Raw genomic sequence first — 18508 nt, forward strand, 5'->3', positions numbered from 1 at the left:
CTAGGCATTCTTTGCCAGAAAGGTGCTCATTTGATGAACTTTCAGAGATCTGCAGATTTCTGAAGGTCTCCCTGTTATCCTGCACGTGAATAACTTGCCCACATGTTGCGGAATTCCCAGCTCTGACTCTTTCCCTCTGAAATCTGTGGAGCTGGCCTCTCGGCTGAGGCATCAGTGATAGTGGAGGACAAAACTGTACAAGTTGCATTTTTACTCTTTTGAAAATTTTGTCTTTTATTTTTCTTTTTTTTTTTAATTCAACTAACCAGTTACACTTATTGATCCCTGACTGCACCTTGAGTCACTTATCTGGGTGCTTTTAACATACTCCCTTTAGCTCGTTTTTCTGCTTGATGGCTTCTAGCAGCCTTTCTCTTTTTGTTCAGTTTTTGTTTTGTTTTTTTTTAACCTCATTATGTCTTCCTGTTCTTTGGGGTCATTTGTTTGTCCAGAGCCCATCGATCACTGGATTGCATGTGAGTTCAGCTGTCTGCTAGGAAGGATAATTGATCACTGCAGTGCATTAGGCTGCCGGAACCTGGCATGCTTTCTCCCCTCGGCTCCTTCCCCGTCGGGGCCTGCCGCCAGCGCGCCTGGTCTGATGGGTGGCGCAGGAGGTCCACCTCCACACCTCCCCGTCTGCGTGCACCTCTCCTCTCGGCCCCTCTCCACCCCCAGCCGTGTTCCCCTGCTCCCCGCCCTGACCTTCATTTCTCAGTCTCTCTGTCTCTAGCCGTGGTTCCCTTGTGCAGTTATTGCTGATTAATTCCAAGTCAGAGTGATGGATGGTTTAACTTTCTTTCCTTGAGAGCCCTTGCCTGGCCGGGGACTGGGCAGAATTCCCAGGTGCTGGGGCAGGTGGCTCAGGAGGGTGGGGTCTTGGTAGAGGAGGCCAGAGAGCAGCACAGGGCTTGAGGGACCAGCTTCCCAGCACAGTGTCATTTTGATCATTGTCATCCTGGAGTGACCTGGCTAAGCCAGAGCCTTCTCCCTCCCACTCAAGTCTTCTGAAGCCAAAAGAAACTCAACGGGATCCAGGAACCTTGAGCCGTGTCTCTGCTGCAGACTCTTGACCAAAGGGGAAATGGTCTCACATCACAGAGCAAACTCCGTGGAAGACCCTCTTCATCTTATGCCCCAGAGTTCCTCTTCTCACGGCCTCTAAGCGCCCCCCACCCCGTCCCTTTCCCCCAAGACTTCCCTCTCGTCCCCTCCCTCTGGGGACTGAGTCTCAGGCACTTTCTTTGGGGAGACAGTTTACTCTGGCTGCTTTGGATTCTCTTCTGTCACTCCTCAGAGTAGCAGCATGAAAGAATCCACCTTTTTATTTTTAAAGGCAAAAGTTTATTGTTTATTTAGAACAATACAGAACACTTAGGAGATGCAGAATTCCCTTAATGAGAGAGATGGGGTCTCGCTGTGCTGCCCAGGCTGGGGCGCTGTGGTTACTCCCAGGCACGATGCCACTACTGATCAGCACAGGCGGGTTTTGGGGGTTTTTTTGTTTTGTTTTTATTGAAATATAGTTGATTTACAGTGTTGTGTTAGTTGTTTCTGGTGTACAGCAAAGTGATTCAGGTATCTATATATATTCAGTTATATATATATTCTTTTTCATATTCTTTTCCATTATGGTTTATCCCAGGAGATTGGATATAGTTCCCTGTGCTATACAGTAGGACCTTGTTGTTTATCCATTCTCTGTATAATAGTTTGCATCTGCTGACCCCAAACTCCCACTGCATCCCTCCCCCAACCCCCTCCCCCTTGGCAACCACAAGTCTGTTTTCTATGTCTGTTTCTGTTTCATAAATAAGATCATTTATGTCATATTTTAGATTCCACATATAAGTGATATATGGTGGTATTTGTCTTTCTGACTTACTTCACTTAGTATGATACTCTAGATAATCTCTGCAAATGACATTATTTCATTCTTTTTTGGCAGAGTAATATTCCATTGTATATATACATATACCGCATCTTCTTTATCCATTCATCTGTTGATGGATATTTAGGTTGTTTCCATGTCTTAACTATTGTAAACAGGGCTGCTATGAACATAGGGGTGCATGTGTCTTTTTGAATTATAGTTTTGTCCAGATATATGCCCAGGAGTAGGATTGCTGGATCATATGGTAATTCTACTTTTAGTTTTCTGAGGAACCTCCATACTGTTCTCCATAGTAGCTGAACCAACTTACATTCCCACCAACGGAGCAGGAGGGTTCCCTTTTCTCCACACCCTCTCTAGCATTTGTTGTTTGTAGACTGTTTAGTGATGGCCATTCTGACCAGCGTGAGGTGGTACCTCATTGTAGTTTTGATTTGCATTCCCCTGATAGTTATCGATGTTGAGCATCTTTTCATGTGCCTGTTGGCCATCTGTATGTCTTCTTTGGAGAAATGTCTGTTTGGGTCTTCTGTCCATTTTTCGATTGGGTTGTTTGGTTTTTTGTTACTGAGTTGTATGGGCTGTTTGTATATTTTGGAAATTAAGCCCTTGTTGGTCGCATCAGTCGAAAATGTTTTCTCCCAGTCTGTAGTGTCTTTTCTTTTCTTTTTTTTTTTTTATGGTTTCCTTTGCTGTGCAAAAGCTTATAAGTTTATGTCCCATTTGTTTACTTTTGCTTTTACTTCTATTGCCTTGAGAGACCTAAGAAAACAGTGGTATGTTTTAAGTCAGAGAATGTCTTGCCTATGTTCTCTTCCAGGAGTTTTATGGTGTCCTGTCTTATGTTTAGGTCTTTAAGCCATTTTGAGTTTATTCTTGTTTATGGTGTTAGGGTGTGTTCTAACTTCACTGATTTGCCTGCGGCTGTCCAGCTTTCCCAGTACCCCTTGCTGAAGAGACTTTTTCCCCATTGTATATTCTTGCCTCCTGTCGGAGATTAATTGACCGCAGGTGTGTGGGCTTACTTAGCACAGTTTTGACCTGCTTCTTTTCTGACCTGGGCTGGTTCATGCCTCCATAGGCAACCTGGTGGTCCCCTGCTCTCGGGAGGTCACCACGTTGATGCCGAACTTAGGGCCTGGTGCACTGCAGCCTGGAACTCCTGGGCTCAAGTGATCCTCCTGTCTCAGCCTCCCAGGAAGCTGGGACTACAGGCGTGTGACACCATGCCTGGCCCAAAGAATCCACCTCGGAGGAGGAAGGAAGGAAGGAGGCTGTGAATTCTTCTTCCCTAATACTTTATCCCTGTCCACAACAACATCAAGAACACCACCACCATCACCATCTTCATAACCATCACCACCATCATCACCGCCATCACCATCAGGATCCTCTTTGTAACCATCACCACCACCATTACCACCACCATCTTCACCATCATCATCACCACCATCATTACCACCACCATCTTCACCATCATCATCACCACCATCATTACCACCACCATCATCACCACCATCACCACCATAACCATCATCATCTAACCATCACCACCACCATTACCACCACCATCTTCACCATCATCATCACCACCACCATTACCACCACCATCTTCACCATCATCATCACCACCATCATTACCACCACCATCTTCACCATCATCATCACCACCATCATTACCACCACCATCATCACCACCATCACCACCATAACCATCATCATCTAACCATCACCACCACCATTACCACCACCATCTTCACCATCATCATCACCACCATCATTACCACCACCATCTTCACCATCATCATCACCACCATCATCACCACCACCATCATCACCACCACCATCACCACCATCACCATCATCATCTAACCATCACCACCACCATTACCACCACCATCTTCACCATCATCACCACCATCACCATCATCATCAGCATCCTCTTCATAACCATCACCACCACCATTACCACCACCATCTTCACCATCGTCATCACCACCATCATTACCACCATCACCACCATCATTACCACCATCACCACCATCACCACCACCATCCTCCTCCTCCTCCTCCTCATCTTCATCTTTTTCATCATATTCATCATTTTCATCATCTTCATCGTCTTCATAACCATCATCACTACCACCATCTTTTTTTACATTTTTTATTTATAATTTAGTTGTTTTTTATTATTTTTTTACTGAAGTATAGTTGATTTACAATGTTGTGTTAACTTCTGTTGTACAGCAAAGTGACTCAGTTATACACATATATACATTCTTTTTTTTTATATTTTCCATTATGGTTTATCCCAGGAGGTTGGATATAGTTCCCTGTTCTATACAGTAGGACCTTGTTGTTTATCCATTCTATATATAATAGTTTGCATCTGCTAATCCCAAACTCCCAATCTATCCCTCCCCCACTCCCCCTCCCCCTTGGCAACCACCAGTCTGTTCTCTATATCCATGAGTCTGTTTCTGTTTTGTAGGTACGTTCATTTGTGCCATACTTTCGATGCCACTTATAAGTGATATCATATGGTATTTGTGTTTCTCTTTCCGACTTACTTCATTTAGTATGGTAATCTCTAGTTGCATCCATGTTGCTGCAAATGGCATTATTTTGGGGTTTTTTTATGGCTGAGTAGTATTCCATTGTATATATAGATACCACATCTTCTTTACCCATTCATCTGTCTATGGACATTTAGGTGGTTTCCATGTCTTGGCTATTGTGAATAGTGCTGCTATGAACATAGGGGTGCATGTATCTTTTTGAATTATAGTTTTGTCCGGACATATGCCCAGGAGTAGGATTGCTGGATCATATGGTAACTCTGTTTTTAGTTTTTTGAGGAACCTGTATACTGTTTTCCATAGTGGCTGCACCAACTTACATTCCCACCAACAGTGTAGGAGGGTTCCCTTTTATCCACACCCTCTCCAGCATTTGTCATTTGTAGACTTTTTAATGATGGCCATTCTGATGGGTGTGAAGTAGTACCTCATTGTAGTTTTGATTTGCATTTCTCTAATAGTTAGCAATGTTGAGCATTTTTTCATGTGCCTTTTGGCCATTGTATGTCTTCTTTGGAGAAATGTCTATTTAGATCCTCTGCCCATTTTTGGATTGGGTTGTTTGTTTTTCTGTTATTGAGTTGTGTGTGCTGTTTGTATATTTTGGAAATTATGCCCTTGTCAGTCACATCATTTGCAAATATTTTCTCCCATTCTGTAGGTTGTCTTTTCATTGTTTTTTTTTTTATGGTTTCCTTTGTTGTGCAAAAGCTTGTAAGTTTGATTAGGTCCCATTTGTTTATTCTTGTTTTTATTTCTGTTGCTTTGAGAGACTGACCTAAGAAAACATTGATACAGTTTACGTCAGAGAATGTTTTGCCTATGTTCTCTTCTAGGAGTTTTATGATGTAATGTCTTATGTTTAAGTCTTTAAGCCATTTTGAGCTTATTTTTGTGCATGGTGTGAGGGTGTGTTCTAATTTCATTGATTTACCTGTGGCTGTCCAGTTTTCCTAGCACCACTTGCTGAAGAGGCTGTCTTTTTCCCATTTTATATTCTTGCCTCCTTTGTCAAAGATTAATTGACCATAGGTGTGTGGGTTTATTTCTGGTCTATCTGTTCTGTTCCATTGATCTGTGTGTCTGTTTTTGTACCAGTACCACACTGTTTTGATTACTGTAGCTTTGTAGTATTGTCTGAAGTCTGGGAGAGTTATGCCTCCTGCTTTCTTTTTTTTACCCCCTCAGGATTGCTTTGGCAATTCTGGGTCTTTTATGGTTCCATATAACTTTTTAAATTATCCTAGTTCTGTGAAAAATGTCATGGGTAATTTGATAGGGATCACATTAAATCTGTAGATTGCTTTGGGTAGTTTCGTGATTTTTAACAATATTCTTCCAATCCAAGAACATGGGATATCTTTCCATTTCCTTGAATTCTCTTTAATTTCCTGTATTAATGTTTTATAGTTCTCAGCATATAAGTCTTTCAGCTCCTTGGTCAGGTTTATTCCTAGGTTTTTCTTTTTTTTTTGGTGCGATTTTAAAAGGTATTGTTTTTTTGCATTCCCTTTCTGATGTTTCATTGTTAGTGTAAAGAAATGCAACCGATTTCCGAATGTTAATCTTGTATCCTGCTACTTTGCTGAATTCATTTATTAGATCTAGTAGTTTTTCTGTGGAGTCCTTAGGGTTTTCTATTTATAGTATCATGTCATCTGCATATAGTGACAACTTTACCTCTTCCCTTCCAATTTGGATACCTTTTATTTCTTTTTCTTGTCTGATTGCTGGGGCTAGGACATCCAATACTATGTTGAATAGAAGTGACCCACCACCATCTTTCTCATCATCATCACCATCACCACCATCATCATCATCATCATCATCATAGCAGCTCCTGTATACTGAGTATTTGCTATGTGACAGGCACAGGCCATACCCCTGCCTTCATGCTGGAGCCCTGTGATTCCCCCATCCCAGTGCAGAGACACTGACCCCAGGTGTCCCCCAACCCCTGTACCAGATCTCCACCCACGATCCCTCCCCAACTCCTTTCCCCTCTGTGCCCCTTCCCTTCCCGCCACAGGTGTATGAGGGTGGGAGCAACGTGGACCAGTTTGTGACACGCTTCCTCCTGAAGGAGACGGCCAATCAGATCCAGTCCCTGCTGAGCTCGGTGGAGAGCGCGGTGGAGGCCATCGAAGAGCAGACCAGCCAGATCCGGTATGTTGATGGGATCTTGTGGGGGCCTGTGGGGTGGGCCGTGTGTGTGCTGACCTGCTGCTTGGTGGGGATATTCGTGTGCTTGGGGGCTGGGTGACCTTGGGCAAGCCGCTGCTCCTCTCTGTGCCTCCACTTCCCCAGCTCTTTCAGTGGGGACGATTATACACCTACCTCCTCACAGAGTTATGACTAGTTCCTAGACTCTGATCAATTTGGCCACATTTCCATATTGCTCACATTATTGTTTAGCTAAAACTATTCTATTGTTTGACTCATTTTTTAAAACCTGGGAATAAATTTAAGAAACTCTGGTGGCTATTACCATCATTTGAAAACAAGTTATCACATGCTGTGAGTGAAGAAATTGTAAAAATAAGCGCTGTTGGTGCCTGCAGTCAGCTTGGACCCTGAGGGCTGCTGCCTCTTTGTTCAAAAAGAGAGGCTGTGAGATCATAGATGGGCGTTGAAAACAAAGGAGCATCAAAGCATGACTTCAGAAAGATTGAAAGAGCAGTGAAATAGAGTGGTTTTCTCCCAATGTTAGTGTTATTTAAGGCCTTGTTTGTGGGTCCTTGAAGCCGTGGAAAAGTACCTGGGGTCCCCCCTCTTTGCAGGGGAACACTATTGGGGCGGTGAGATGGGGGTCCGGAGAGTAGCAGTCTCTTTCCGGCTCGGCAGGGCCAGCCCCTGGGGGCCACGAGCCCTCGCATTTGCTGTCCCAAGTTCCGGCCAACTCCTCTGTGCCTGTTCTTCCCTGAAGAGCTGATGTGCCCGGGGCAAAGGGGAAATAAAGAAATAGAAACAGGCGGGGGCAGCTGCCGGATGCCCAAGCGTTACTGAGCCTTGAGTCTCTGCCGCGGTTTCCCAGGCAGAGACCCGGCACAGCAGGATGTTGGTTGCTGGGCATGGGGGTTTGTATGTGTTTTTTTGGTTGGTGGGGGGCTTGTCCCAGTCAGATATGATTGCAAAGGCTGCTCAGTGATGCTGTTCGCAAAATGCCTTTGCTCTGAGCACCTGCAGCCCGGTCACCTAGGATATGCACAATGCAGATTCCTGGGCTCCGGCCGTGCCCGCTGGATTAGGGTCCCTGGGAGCTGAGCCCAGGACTCTGCATAGCTGATCAGTCTTGTGATTCTGAGGGTTCCCAAGGTTAACAGCCTCAGCTCTGGAAGTTGTCACGTAGATTTTCTTCATTTTTTTTTTCTTTTATCACTATCTTGATTTTAAAATCTGCGGTTTCTATCCTGCTGCAGAACAGATAAGACCGCTGCATGATTTTCAGAGCCTATTTCCTGCACTTTGCCAGTTCCATCACGTGTCAGCCGTTACACCTGCCTGCCCCCTTTTTGGAAGCTTACTTTGGGGTGTTGTTGGCAGGGGTGGCACGTCGCGATGGGGAGACACATCTGCTTCACAGGCACTGCCACCTCAAACTGCCCAAATCTCAGCTGTTTCGGCTCTCAGCTGCAGGTCCCCTGAGCGTCCTCTTTCCCAGGCCTGGGGACGTCGTGACCCAGGCACGAGCCACTGGTTCAGACCCTGCCGCCCTTGGGGGACTCCCACTGTTCCCACTCATGGTCTGAGTCTGTTGAGGCGCCACGATTGACACCTCAAGGACTCTGCCAGCCTTTCTCCTCCCTTGGGGGTGGCCCCTCTGCACAGGGAGAGGCTGCTGGGCTTTCAGGCTCACAGGAGGCAAATTCCAGAACATTACCAAGGCAGCCCTGGGGACCAGGCGTGTCGGCCGTGCACACAGGAGTGTGTGGGGGGGGCGGGGGGGAATATGTGCGTCTGGGTGTATTTTTATGTCTGTGGTGAGTTTTCCAGCATTTTTGCACATGGGGGTTTGGGCATTTGTTGAGTCGCTACTACGTGCCAGGCACAGTGTCTGGTGGGCTGTGTGTGCGTGTCAGGGATGCCGGGGGCTGTGCGTGTGTGTGCACATCAGTAGTGTGCGTGGCGGGTGGTGTCATGACAGGATGGGGCCAGGCTGAGGTCGGGATCACAGATCTTTGTCCTGTTAGATGCCTGCTCTCGACTGTGTCTTAGGGCTTCCTTTTTTGGACAGGGGGCTTGTTAGCCAACCCAGGCCCCCACCCCAGAGGGCAGTGAACGCTGAATTGGCTCCTAGCAGGGCCGGGGCGGTAGGGGCAGCTGTGGGCTGCGGGGAGGCTGGGGGCCTGGCTCAGCCTCGCCCGGCCCTGGAACTAAACCTCCCGGGAACAGGGTCTGGGTTCCTGGAAAGGATCTGAGTTCAGATCCCAACCCGGCCCCGCCTGCAGCGTGGCCTTGGCCTGTGGGCCTGGTGTCCCCCTCTGTAAAACAAAGGCCACGATGTTCGCTTCACAGGGACGGGGCTCCACGGAGTGAGTTTTGTGCACGTTTCAGCCCCCAGTTGGTGCTTAATGTTTGTCGAAGCTGCCACAAGCGGACAGGGCCCTGCAGCCCCCCTCACAGTGTGTGTTTCCCCACTCCTCTGCAGACAGAACCACAGCAAACCCAGCCACAGCGTGGTGGAGACCTGGTCTGGGAGTTCCACTCCCCTCTATGCCCACAACCACAAGCTCACGGCCGTGGAGCAAGGGAAGAGCCTCCCACTTGGTGAGAGAGCAGTGGCCCAGAGTGGGGGGCACTGGCTGGGGGATCCTGGGGGGAATTCTGAGAGTGGTCCACATGGGGCCTGGGCCTCCCATGGGGACCGAGCCTGGGAGGGCTGGGGGCAGGTCTCAGCCCCGGGGCAGGACCGGGAGCTCCCCTCCACCTTAGGCCTGGCCCTGCCCCACCCCCCATCAGCATCTCTGTTCCTCTTTCCCAGTCACCTCAGACTCCAAGGAGGAGGGCTTGGAAGCCCAGATCAGCAGGTTGGCGGGGCTGATAGGACGGCTGGAGAGCAAGGTGAGCCCACTGAGCCCTCATCTCTGTCCCTGCATCCACTGTCCGCCCTCCCAGCCCCCAGGGAGTGCAGAGTGAGGCCAGAGCTCGAGACAGAAGTCAGGAAGCCTTGGAAAGGACATTCCCCAGGTGGAGTGCGGACTAAGGGTAGATGCCGGGAACATGTCCATTGTATAGGACCGGAGGAGAGGAGCAGCTGTGGAGGGTGGGCGGGCAGCCAGGAGGGGCATCTCAAGGAGCAGAAAGTAGTCAGCAGGGTCACGGGCAGCAAGGGGACAGAGCTTCAAGGAGGCGTTAAGGCGGCGGGGTGGTCTGGGCAGGTGGTAGCCTAGACCCAGCAACGTGGTGGGTGAGGGATGATGACGTCCCAGGAGAGATTAGAATGACAGGCGGCGTGAAGTCTTTTAAATGTGACGTGGCACATCCACAAGTGACGGAAAGTGGCACAGCCTTTACGGAATCGTGTTTTCGGAAAACATTTCATGGCTCGATAGGCACTCAGGATACGATTGTGTTAGCTTTGCAGGGCTGCCAGAACCGGGGCTTAAACCCAGGCATTTATTCTCTCACAGATCAAGGCTAGAAATCTGAAATCAGGATGTTGGCGGGGCTGGTTTCTTCTGAGGCCTCTCGTTGGCGTGTAGACGGCCGTCTTCTCCCTGTGTCTGTGTGTCTGTGTCCTGATCTCTTCTTATAAGGACACCAGTCATATTGGATTAGAGCCCACCCATGTGACCTTATCTAACTTAATCACCTATTCAAAGGTCCTGTCTCCAAATATAGTCACGTTTTGCGGTACGGGGGATTGGGACTTCAACATATGAATTTTGGGGGAACACAATTCAGCCCATAACGATGACCATTCGTTGGAAGAAAGAAAATAATTTGCCTTAAGGTTTACCAACAGGCTCCAGTATCAGACTGCCAGTATTTGAATCCTGGCTATACCACTTAACAGCTGTGTGACCTTGGGCCAGTGACTTACCCTCTCTGAGCCTCAGAGTCCTCCTCTAACCACAGAGAAAATAATCAGAATGGCACCTCTCACAGGGTCATTGTGAGGATTAAACAAAATGATGTCTTAATGGCTTCGCACAGAGCCTGCTGCATAGTTAGCATTTAATATTAGCAATGTTATTTAGCAGTTATTATTAGACATTCTGATGCCAGAACCTATACACATACCATACCTGTATATCAACATAAACCAAGATAGCAGGCATCTCCAGGCTGTAGGGTTGCAGTGGCAAGTTTACATTTTTCCTACTTCTCTGAATTTTTTTATATCTTTTGCAAAAGGGCAAAAGAAAAATAGTGCTTTGATGGGTTTGTGGGTTAGTTCTGAGGGATTCGTGAGGGCAGTGGGTGGGGCTGCCCAGGAGGAGGTGAGGCCGAGACTTGGAGGGGAGTCCGAGGGAGGAGGCGGCCATCCCACCTGCAGGTCTGAGGCCGAGGGGTGGGATCTCCTTCCCCCCGCCACCCCGCCACTAAGCTAAAGCCGGCTGCTGGGTGGGAGCGGTGGGAAAGGCTCGGCGGGGACCCTGAGGCCTGGTTGTCATAACAACTCTGCGGGCGCCCCCAGGGGGAGGCTCTTTGAAGCTTATTTTTAGCGCCCCAGTCGCCTTAACAACCGGCTGGCTGGAAACCAAGGAGCACCTGGGCGTCCTGGAGACGGGGCGGGGCCCTCTTCCCGGCCTCTGATTGGTCCGAGCTGCGAGCAGGGGCCAATCCGGGACCTGCTGTGGGCCCCGCCCTCCAAGGGCCAACCTGAGCGCTCCTAGCTGTGCCTGGGCTCCTGGAACGCTGGGATGGCGAGGCAGGGAGACAGGGCGGGGGGCGCAGACGTGGGTGCAGTCGCCCCTCCCCCACCCTCCCGTCATCTTTATCTCATCCCCACCCTCACCGCCGCGGGGCCCAGCTGGCCAGGAGAAACCTAGGGAACCAGTTGCAGCCCCTGCTCTCCAGGAGCCCACCTACACGGTTTTAAAACCATGGAAAGAGACTTGCCCTGCCAGGCAGACCTTAGCCACCCACAAACGCCTACATCCACACCCTGTGTCCCCGGAAAGTCAGTACCCTCTCTGGGACCGGCTGTGTAATTTATGGGGCCCCTTGTTCCAACATTATTAAGAATTTCCAGGTGGTGAATGCATGGGTCATGGCTCTGCACTTCGGCCGCTCTCTCTGTTTTCCTTAACAGCCAGCTGATGGGCCTCACTCACGTGCTTGTGTAGAGAAGAAAGACCTGGGTGCGGGATTGCGCCAGGGCTGTCCTCGTGGAGGCTGGACAGGGATGGGCACAGAGGTGGCCTTTAGTGGGGTGCCCAAGTTAAAGGAAGAAGGATTCCGTGCATCAGGAGGAGAGAGGCCTGGCCTCAAACTCAGACTCTGACCCTGGACCAGCTTCTGTGGCCTCTGGGTTCTCTGCTCTGAAATCGTGGTGCTGGGCACCATTACAGACACAAGCACGTGGTCAGGAGCAGAGTGCACAGGCTTCCCGCTTTCCTAGAGCTCACAGTAGGGCAGCCGCGACCTCGGGGAGTCTGGAAAGTTACATAAGATTTGGTATAGAGGGTTTAGCCCCCAGGGTCGGTGGAAGGCCAGCGAGCACAGACTACCTCATTTAGACCGTTATATTCATGAGGCGCCAGGGGCTGTGACTTGGGGGCGACGTGTAAGTTGTCGGGGAACCTGTTGCCAGCAAGGCTGTCGGCGGAAGTTGTGACGAAACCCCAGCGTCCTGGGTTCAGCACAGTGGAGCCGCCTTCGTGTTCTCTGCACTTGGCGTGCTTGGCCTCTGTGGCTCCAGCGCCCCCTAGATGCCACGGCCAGAAGGGATCTGTGCCACTTCCTGTGGTTGGTCTCCCAGCCTGGCTTCCCGGCTCCTCTCTGAGCCAGCACCGTGCCTGGAGGGTGGGCTGAGCTCTGGCCCTGGGAGCTCCCACCCGCTCGGGGACTCCAGAGCCTCTGGAACCGTGGGGTGGAGGGGCTGGAGCTCTTCGGTGGCCCTGGGTGCTCCGGTGTCACTGTGGTGGTCCTGGAAGCCTCCCTAGCAGAGGTGGCCTCTGTCTCCGGCATCTCCTCGTGCTTTGTTGTTGCAGACCCTTTGGTTTGACCTCCAGCAGCATCTCTCGGATGAAGAGGGCGCCAACGTGGTGAGGACCCGCCTGTGGCCCCACCCCTGCCTGAGCCAGGCCTCAACATGCAGGTGGCTCAGCGTCCCTGACCCCCCGCCCTGGGGCCACCACAAGGGGCGATGCAGCCCCAGGTGGCTCAGCGTCCCTGACCCCCCGCCCTGGGGCCACCACAAGGGGCGATGCAGCCCCAGGTGGCTCAGCGTCCCTGACCCCCCGCCCTGGGGCCACCACAAGGGGCGATGCAGCCCCAGGTGGCTCAGCGTCCCTGACACCCCGCCCTGGGGCCACCACAAGGGGCGATGCAGCCCCAGGTGGCTCAGCGTCCCTGACACCCCGCCCTGGGGCCACCACAAGGGGCGATGCAGCCCCAGGTGGCTCAGCGTCCCTGACACCCCGCCCTGGGGCCACCACAAGGGGCGATGCAGCCCCAGCACTTGGCCACCCTCCCCTCCCAGGAGCGTTCTTAGAGGCTCCAGGGCTGTGATCAGTTGGGCCTGGAGCAACGTGATCAGCAGGACAGTGACGTCACAATGCTGATTCAATCAGAAACAATTTTGCTGGTCGCTCATTTTGTTGTGTCCTGGACCGGAAGCCTCGCAGGCAGCTCCCAGTCTCTCTAGAGCCTCTTTAAACGTACCTGTTTTTTCAGCACTTGTGGGACTACTTCCCGCATTTGGCTTCTTAAGTTTAGCTCATTTTTCGCCAGTTTCCACGTGTAAGAATGAAAAGTGTGTGTGGGGTGGGGGGAGTGGGTCGGTTTTATTTTGAAGAAGTTGTCCTGTGCTGGGGAGGCGGGCTCCTGGGCTGGGCGGGGTCCCGGGGGGAGTGGGCCGCCAGGGGGCCCGCAGGGTGGCTCACTGGTCCTGTGGCCCCGCAGCATCTGCAGCTGGTCCGGCAGGAGATGGCCGTGTGCCCTGAGCAGCTGGCCGAGTTCCTGGACTCCCTGCGTCAGTACCTGAGGGGCACCGCCGGAGCCAGGAACTGCTTCCAGTGAGTAAGCTGCGGGGCGGGGTGGTGGCTGGGAGCTCTGCCTGGGGTGGAGGCACAGGGCAGGACCGGCCTCACCCCTGAGAACACACCGGACCCCAGGGAAGCCCCCTAGCAGGGTGGTTCCAAGAGCTGGGTTCAGGTCCTAGCTCGGGCTCTTCCTTGCTGCGCAAACGTGCCAAGTGACTTCTTCTCGCGGACCTCAGCTTACTCATCTGTAAAGTGGGACCACTGACCGGACCCGCTCCCTGGTGGGGTTGGAGGCGTCAGTGGAATAATGACTGTGGAGGGCACAGGCCAGTGCCTGGCACCCAGCGCCCACTCAGCGTTAGCTGCCACGGTTGCTGCCCCTCGGGGCCTCACCCTCTGGTCCCTGCTGCCAAGGCCTGCCTCCTCGCTGGGGGTGGTCCCAGAGGGCTGTTGGCACAAGCTGCTGGGCTCTGTCTCCCATCTGTGGCCCACACATCGGTGCCCGGCGGACAGTAGCTGTAGGCTCTGTGCTTGTTCCCTGCCTCGAGTCTCTCCCTCCCCGGTTGCTTTTTTCCTACCTCAAGAGCACGTGTGCCTCCACCAGCTTCCCGGTGAAGCAGGTGTGTCAGGCCTGGGGGTAGGGCGTGACTCAGGCGGCTGCTCTTGTTGCACGTTAATCCTAGGTGGTGGGAGAGGGCAGGTGATGAAAGATGGTTCCGGTTGGCAGGGGGCGCCGTGCAGGCCAGCGAACGGGGGGCTTTGGGGAGGGGCTGCATGTGTGCTGAGGCTGAGTGATGAGCAGCCCCACCCGCAGAATCTGAGGCCCGGCATAGGCTGCTGCCCAGACCTGGCGTGGCAGTGAGGGAGCCATGCTTGCGAAAAAGCAAGCAGCTGGTGTGGCTCGACAGAGTGACCCAGGGGTGGGTGGGTCAGATGGCCAGGGAGGCAGGCAGGCCCTGCTCGTTCCGGGGACCAGGGACCACGGGGGAGAGATGCTTAGGCAGGAGGGAGACTCGGTCTTGCCTGCCTTGTGTAAGAAGGGGTGGCAACAGGTGTGCAGCTGGCAGCCAGGGAGAGGCCCTGCGGTCACGCGGAGAGGGCACTGGCCTTGGCACGATGTGGGCAGAGCTGGGATCTGGTTTGGAGGGGGGCTGACTGGACTTGACCATGGCCGGGATGGGGTGGGGGGCTGTAGAAAGAGGAGGCAAGGCGGAGTCTGAGATTCTTCAGCTTCAGGAACTTGATGGAGGACGGGGCCACAGGCTGAGCTGGAGAAGCCGCGGAAGGTCAGGCGCGTGGGTGCGGGGAGTCGCACGGGCCTTTTGGGCCATGTTAAATTCCAGATGCCACTCGAGGTACCAATGTACAAGTGGGGCGATGCGGGGAGTGGGGGGCATGCAGGTGTCACCCGGAGCCCTGGGAGCTGTGTGCTCATCATGGGAGAAGGCGTGGAAGAAGGGGGCCCGGGGCTGGAAGGGCCGGGAGGAGGCGGCACGCAGGAGGGCGTCCTCCCTGCAGCCCCACCCTGGAATTGCCTGTAATTATGCAGCAGACGCCACTGGGCCAGGATTCTCCTCTCTCGGGGATGCTTGGGGTTCTGTGCTACGGAGCGTGTGGGAAAAGGAGAAGGAACCGGGAGGGTGGCCGAGAGGCCAGATGGGGTGGTAGCGTGACCTCGGAGGCCGGGCCTCCCTCTCCTGGGGTCGGCCACGTTCTTAGAGGCGCCCCCCGCTTGCTCCAGCCCCCCAGCCTGGGTCGCTCAGTCCTATCTGCAATGGGGTGAGTGCCTTGCTGCTCGCTCAGGGGCTTGGGCCACGTCTGCCTCTCCTACATTTAAGGATTAAATGAAAGGATGGTTATGAAGGACAGCGTGGCAGGTGGAAGATGCTTTTAAAGGTAGGTTTTTCAATGACTTGAAAGGCTTTTTCAAAAAGACGTTTCACTGTCATTCATTCAACAGCCATGCTGGCCACTGTACGGGGCCAGGCCTTGCTCTCGAGGGTAGAGAGGGGCACTCAGCTGATCAGACTAGGGGGCTGGTCCTGGAGGGTTCGGGGGTCCTGATCAGAAAGGGAGTGTGGTGCTGAGAGCAGCCTCGGGGTGGTGACAGGCTGGCTTCCGGGCCTGTCACCACCCCCGGCTGCTGCAGCTTCGGTCTGGGCTCGGCTGTGTGTGCACCCCAGCGGGGAGCAGGCAGGCGGGCCGCCCGGTGCATCCACTGAGTCCGGTCTCCTCTCCTCTCGCAGCATCGCTGCCGTGAGGCTGGCGGACGGCGTCACCTTCGTGGTCTACGAGTTCTGGGAGACGGAGGAGGCGTGGAAGATGTAGGCCTGGCCACGCACGTTCTCTAGTTTCAGCCCTCGGCCGGGGGTTAGGTGGTGGGATGGGGGAGGGGACCTGCCCCGGCCCCCTTTCCAGGCCCTTCCTTGGGTGATGAGTCGGGGTTCCAGCGGCATCCACCACTCAGAAGGCCGGGCCTCAATCCAGTTGGAGGCGGTGTTTCTCAGGCTGGAGCTTGACCCCCTCAACGTGCTCGGCTGGGCCCTGGGAGCAGAGGCCAGGGTTGCTCCTGTTTCAAAACTGCTGCCCAAGGATAAAAATCCAGAGAGAAAGTTCTCTCATTGAAGGTGGCTCATGGGGAGGCAAGAGCCAGGCTGTGCCCCCAGCACCCGGGGGCCCCCGCCCTACCTTCCCACAAGGGCTCTGAGCCCCGAGCTCGGCTGACTGGTGTGTGGCCCCCAGGCCCCGAGAGCTCATGGGCGTCCCCCTGGGTTGCAGGCACCTGCAGAGCCCCGTGTGCAAGGCGTTCCGGCACGTCAAGGTGGACACGCTGAGCCAGCCCGAGGCCCTCTCCCGGATCTCCGTGCCAGGTACCGGGGAGGAGGGCCTGGACCAGCTACACCACGGGCCAGGCAGAAACGGCTGAGCTGAGGCCCAAACCACCCCAGACTCTCTTCTGTTCCCTTAGCTGCCAGGAACTGCAGTCCACCAGCGAGTGCTCCAGCAGAGGGGGGTCCTAGACAAGACACGGTGCTAGAGGCAGGGAGGCCGGGCCTCAGCCGAGCCCAAAGGCCGGGGCCCTGAGCCCAGCATGGGGCAGGCCTGTGCCAGGGGCCCAGAAAGCACCCCCAGGCCAGGGCAGCCCTCGCTGCGGGACACCCCTCCCCCGCCCGCGTTCCCAGCCAGACTACCATTCCCTCCCTGGGCAGGTGATCTGCCCCCAGGACAAGCACCTCTGCGCCCTTCGTAGGGCCTGGCCCCTGGCACAGAGTTGGCACCAGCAGGAGCAGTGCCAGCCTGCAGGCCGTGAGGGGAGAGGGGGCCCGCTGCAGCCTCCGCCCCCTGACGCGTCTCCCCTCCTCCCCTCCAGCTGCCTGGTGCACCCGGGGCCGCGACTGAGCCCCTGCCCGAGGCCGAGCCCGCTGCCCTGCTCCCGCTGATGAAGGACGTCCACTCTTTTCTAAAAACTGTGGTATATGAGCGAGCTGCCTTTTTAATATACTTCCAAATAAGAAGGTCTTTTCCTGCTGTTTGAAGTGAAGGAGAACCCCTGCCCCCCCGCTTGTTGACAGAGCAGCAGCATCTGAGCTGCTGGGCCCTGCAGAAGCCAGAGGGCGGCGGTGACGGGGAGCTGCCCCCGCCCCCAGCGAGTGGCCACACCTGACCAGTCCCCACGTCCTCGGCCGGGCTCGCCCCTCACCGCCTCTCCCTTCTCTCGCCTCCTGGTTGCCACTCCTCCACCTGGTAGGAGCCGGGACCCTGTAGTGCCCCCCAGGCCCGGGCCGAGCCCGCAGGCGGCAGTAGACCCCATGTAGCCAGTGCCCCGCTAGGCAAACAGCCGCCCGGGACAGGCACCAAATAAACTAGCATTGGGGACGGCTGCGTGTGTGTTTTCTAGTTGATGACAGCTGGCGAGCGAAGCTGTCAGGATGCTCGGGGCCCCTGAAACCTGAGCCCAGTCGCCTCAGCTTTCTTATCTGTCAAATGGAAGTGATGTCCGAGGTATGTATGTATCTTGACAAACAAGTTCATGCCTGTTGCACAGTTTGGGGGTCCCTAAGACCCCCCCGTCGGCTCGGTAATTCACTAGAAGGACTCTCAGAACTCAGCCGAGCCGTTCTACTCGTGGTTACGGATTCTGGCAGCAAAAGCATACAGACTGAACGCAGCATGGCGGAGGGTCCCGGAGAGACCAAGCTCAGGGGTGTCCCTTCCCAGTGACACGTGCAGACAGCACCTGGTTCTCCCAGAGCTGCCAACCAGGGAAGCTCACCTTCAGAGTTTGCACTGGGGGTCGGCTCTGGCTGACCTTAGCCTCCAGCCCCTGTGGAGGTCAAGCTGCTCCCAAGTAGCCCCAGGTAAACAAAGATACACGTGTCAGGACATTCCAAGGTCCTAGAGGTCATCACCTCCTAAGAGCCGAGGGCAAAAGCCAGACCTCCCTGGACACACTCAGTCCTTGACTGCACACCCATAAAGGTGCTGTTCCAACAAGACAGAAGACCCTAGACTTAAAGGTTATTTCAAGTCCGATGCTGGAACCTCTGTAACTATTTCCCTGGCCGTGGTGCAGGAGAGACATAATATACAAAAGTCTCAAGGGACAAGGAGAGAGACATGCCTCCCTTTCCTAAAGCAGGATGGAAAGGAGGGCAGGTAGGTAGGGATGCAGCTGCCAGGGGCCGCTGAGGGCTGGGGAAGGAGGAGAGAGAGAAAGGGCCTGGAACTGGGCCGTGGTGCCCAGTGAAACCATGGGGGCTTGTTGGAAGCGTAAAATGCACATTCACATCCCAGCCGAACATCTGAGCGTCCTTGCACTCAGCCTCTCACAGCCTCTGTTTTCTCATCTGTGAAGTGGGGAGAAGACCCCTCCTTTGAAGATT

At 53.7% G+C, this 18508-nt stretch overlaps 1 protein-coding gene across 2 annotated transcripts in view; it reads left to right on the forward strand.

Moving 5' to 3' along the window:
- The window catches only part of NECAB2 (N-terminal EF-hand calcium binding protein 2), a 39130-nt gene extending 21633 nt beyond the window's left edge, over nucleotides 1-17497 (forward strand). For both annotated transcript variants that reach the window (XM_082437241.1, XM_082437242.1), the window contains 8 exons: nucleotides 6503-6639; nucleotides 9122-9240; nucleotides 9455-9534; nucleotides 12633-12686; nucleotides 13546-13658; nucleotides 15872-15949; nucleotides 16404-16495; nucleotides 16996-17497. In XM_082437241.1, coding sequence (XP_082293367.1) covers nucleotides 6503-6639; nucleotides 9122-9240; nucleotides 9455-9534; nucleotides 12633-12686; nucleotides 13546-13658; nucleotides 15872-15949; nucleotides 16404-16495; nucleotides 16996-17024 — 702 coding nt within the window. In that variant the 3' untranslated portion in view covers nucleotides 17025-17497. The remainder of the gene's footprint in view (nucleotides 1-6502; nucleotides 6640-9121; nucleotides 9241-9454; nucleotides 9535-12632; nucleotides 12687-13545; nucleotides 13659-15871; nucleotides 15950-16403; nucleotides 16496-16995) is intronic.
- Nucleotides 17498-18508: the final 1011 nt, after the last annotated feature.

Source organism: Balaenoptera physalus (assembly GCF_965194825.1).
Source record: "Balaenoptera physalus genome assembly, chromosome: 19".
NCBI lineage: Eukaryota > Metazoa > Chordata > Mammalia > Artiodactyla > Balaenopteridae > Balaenoptera > Balaenoptera physalus.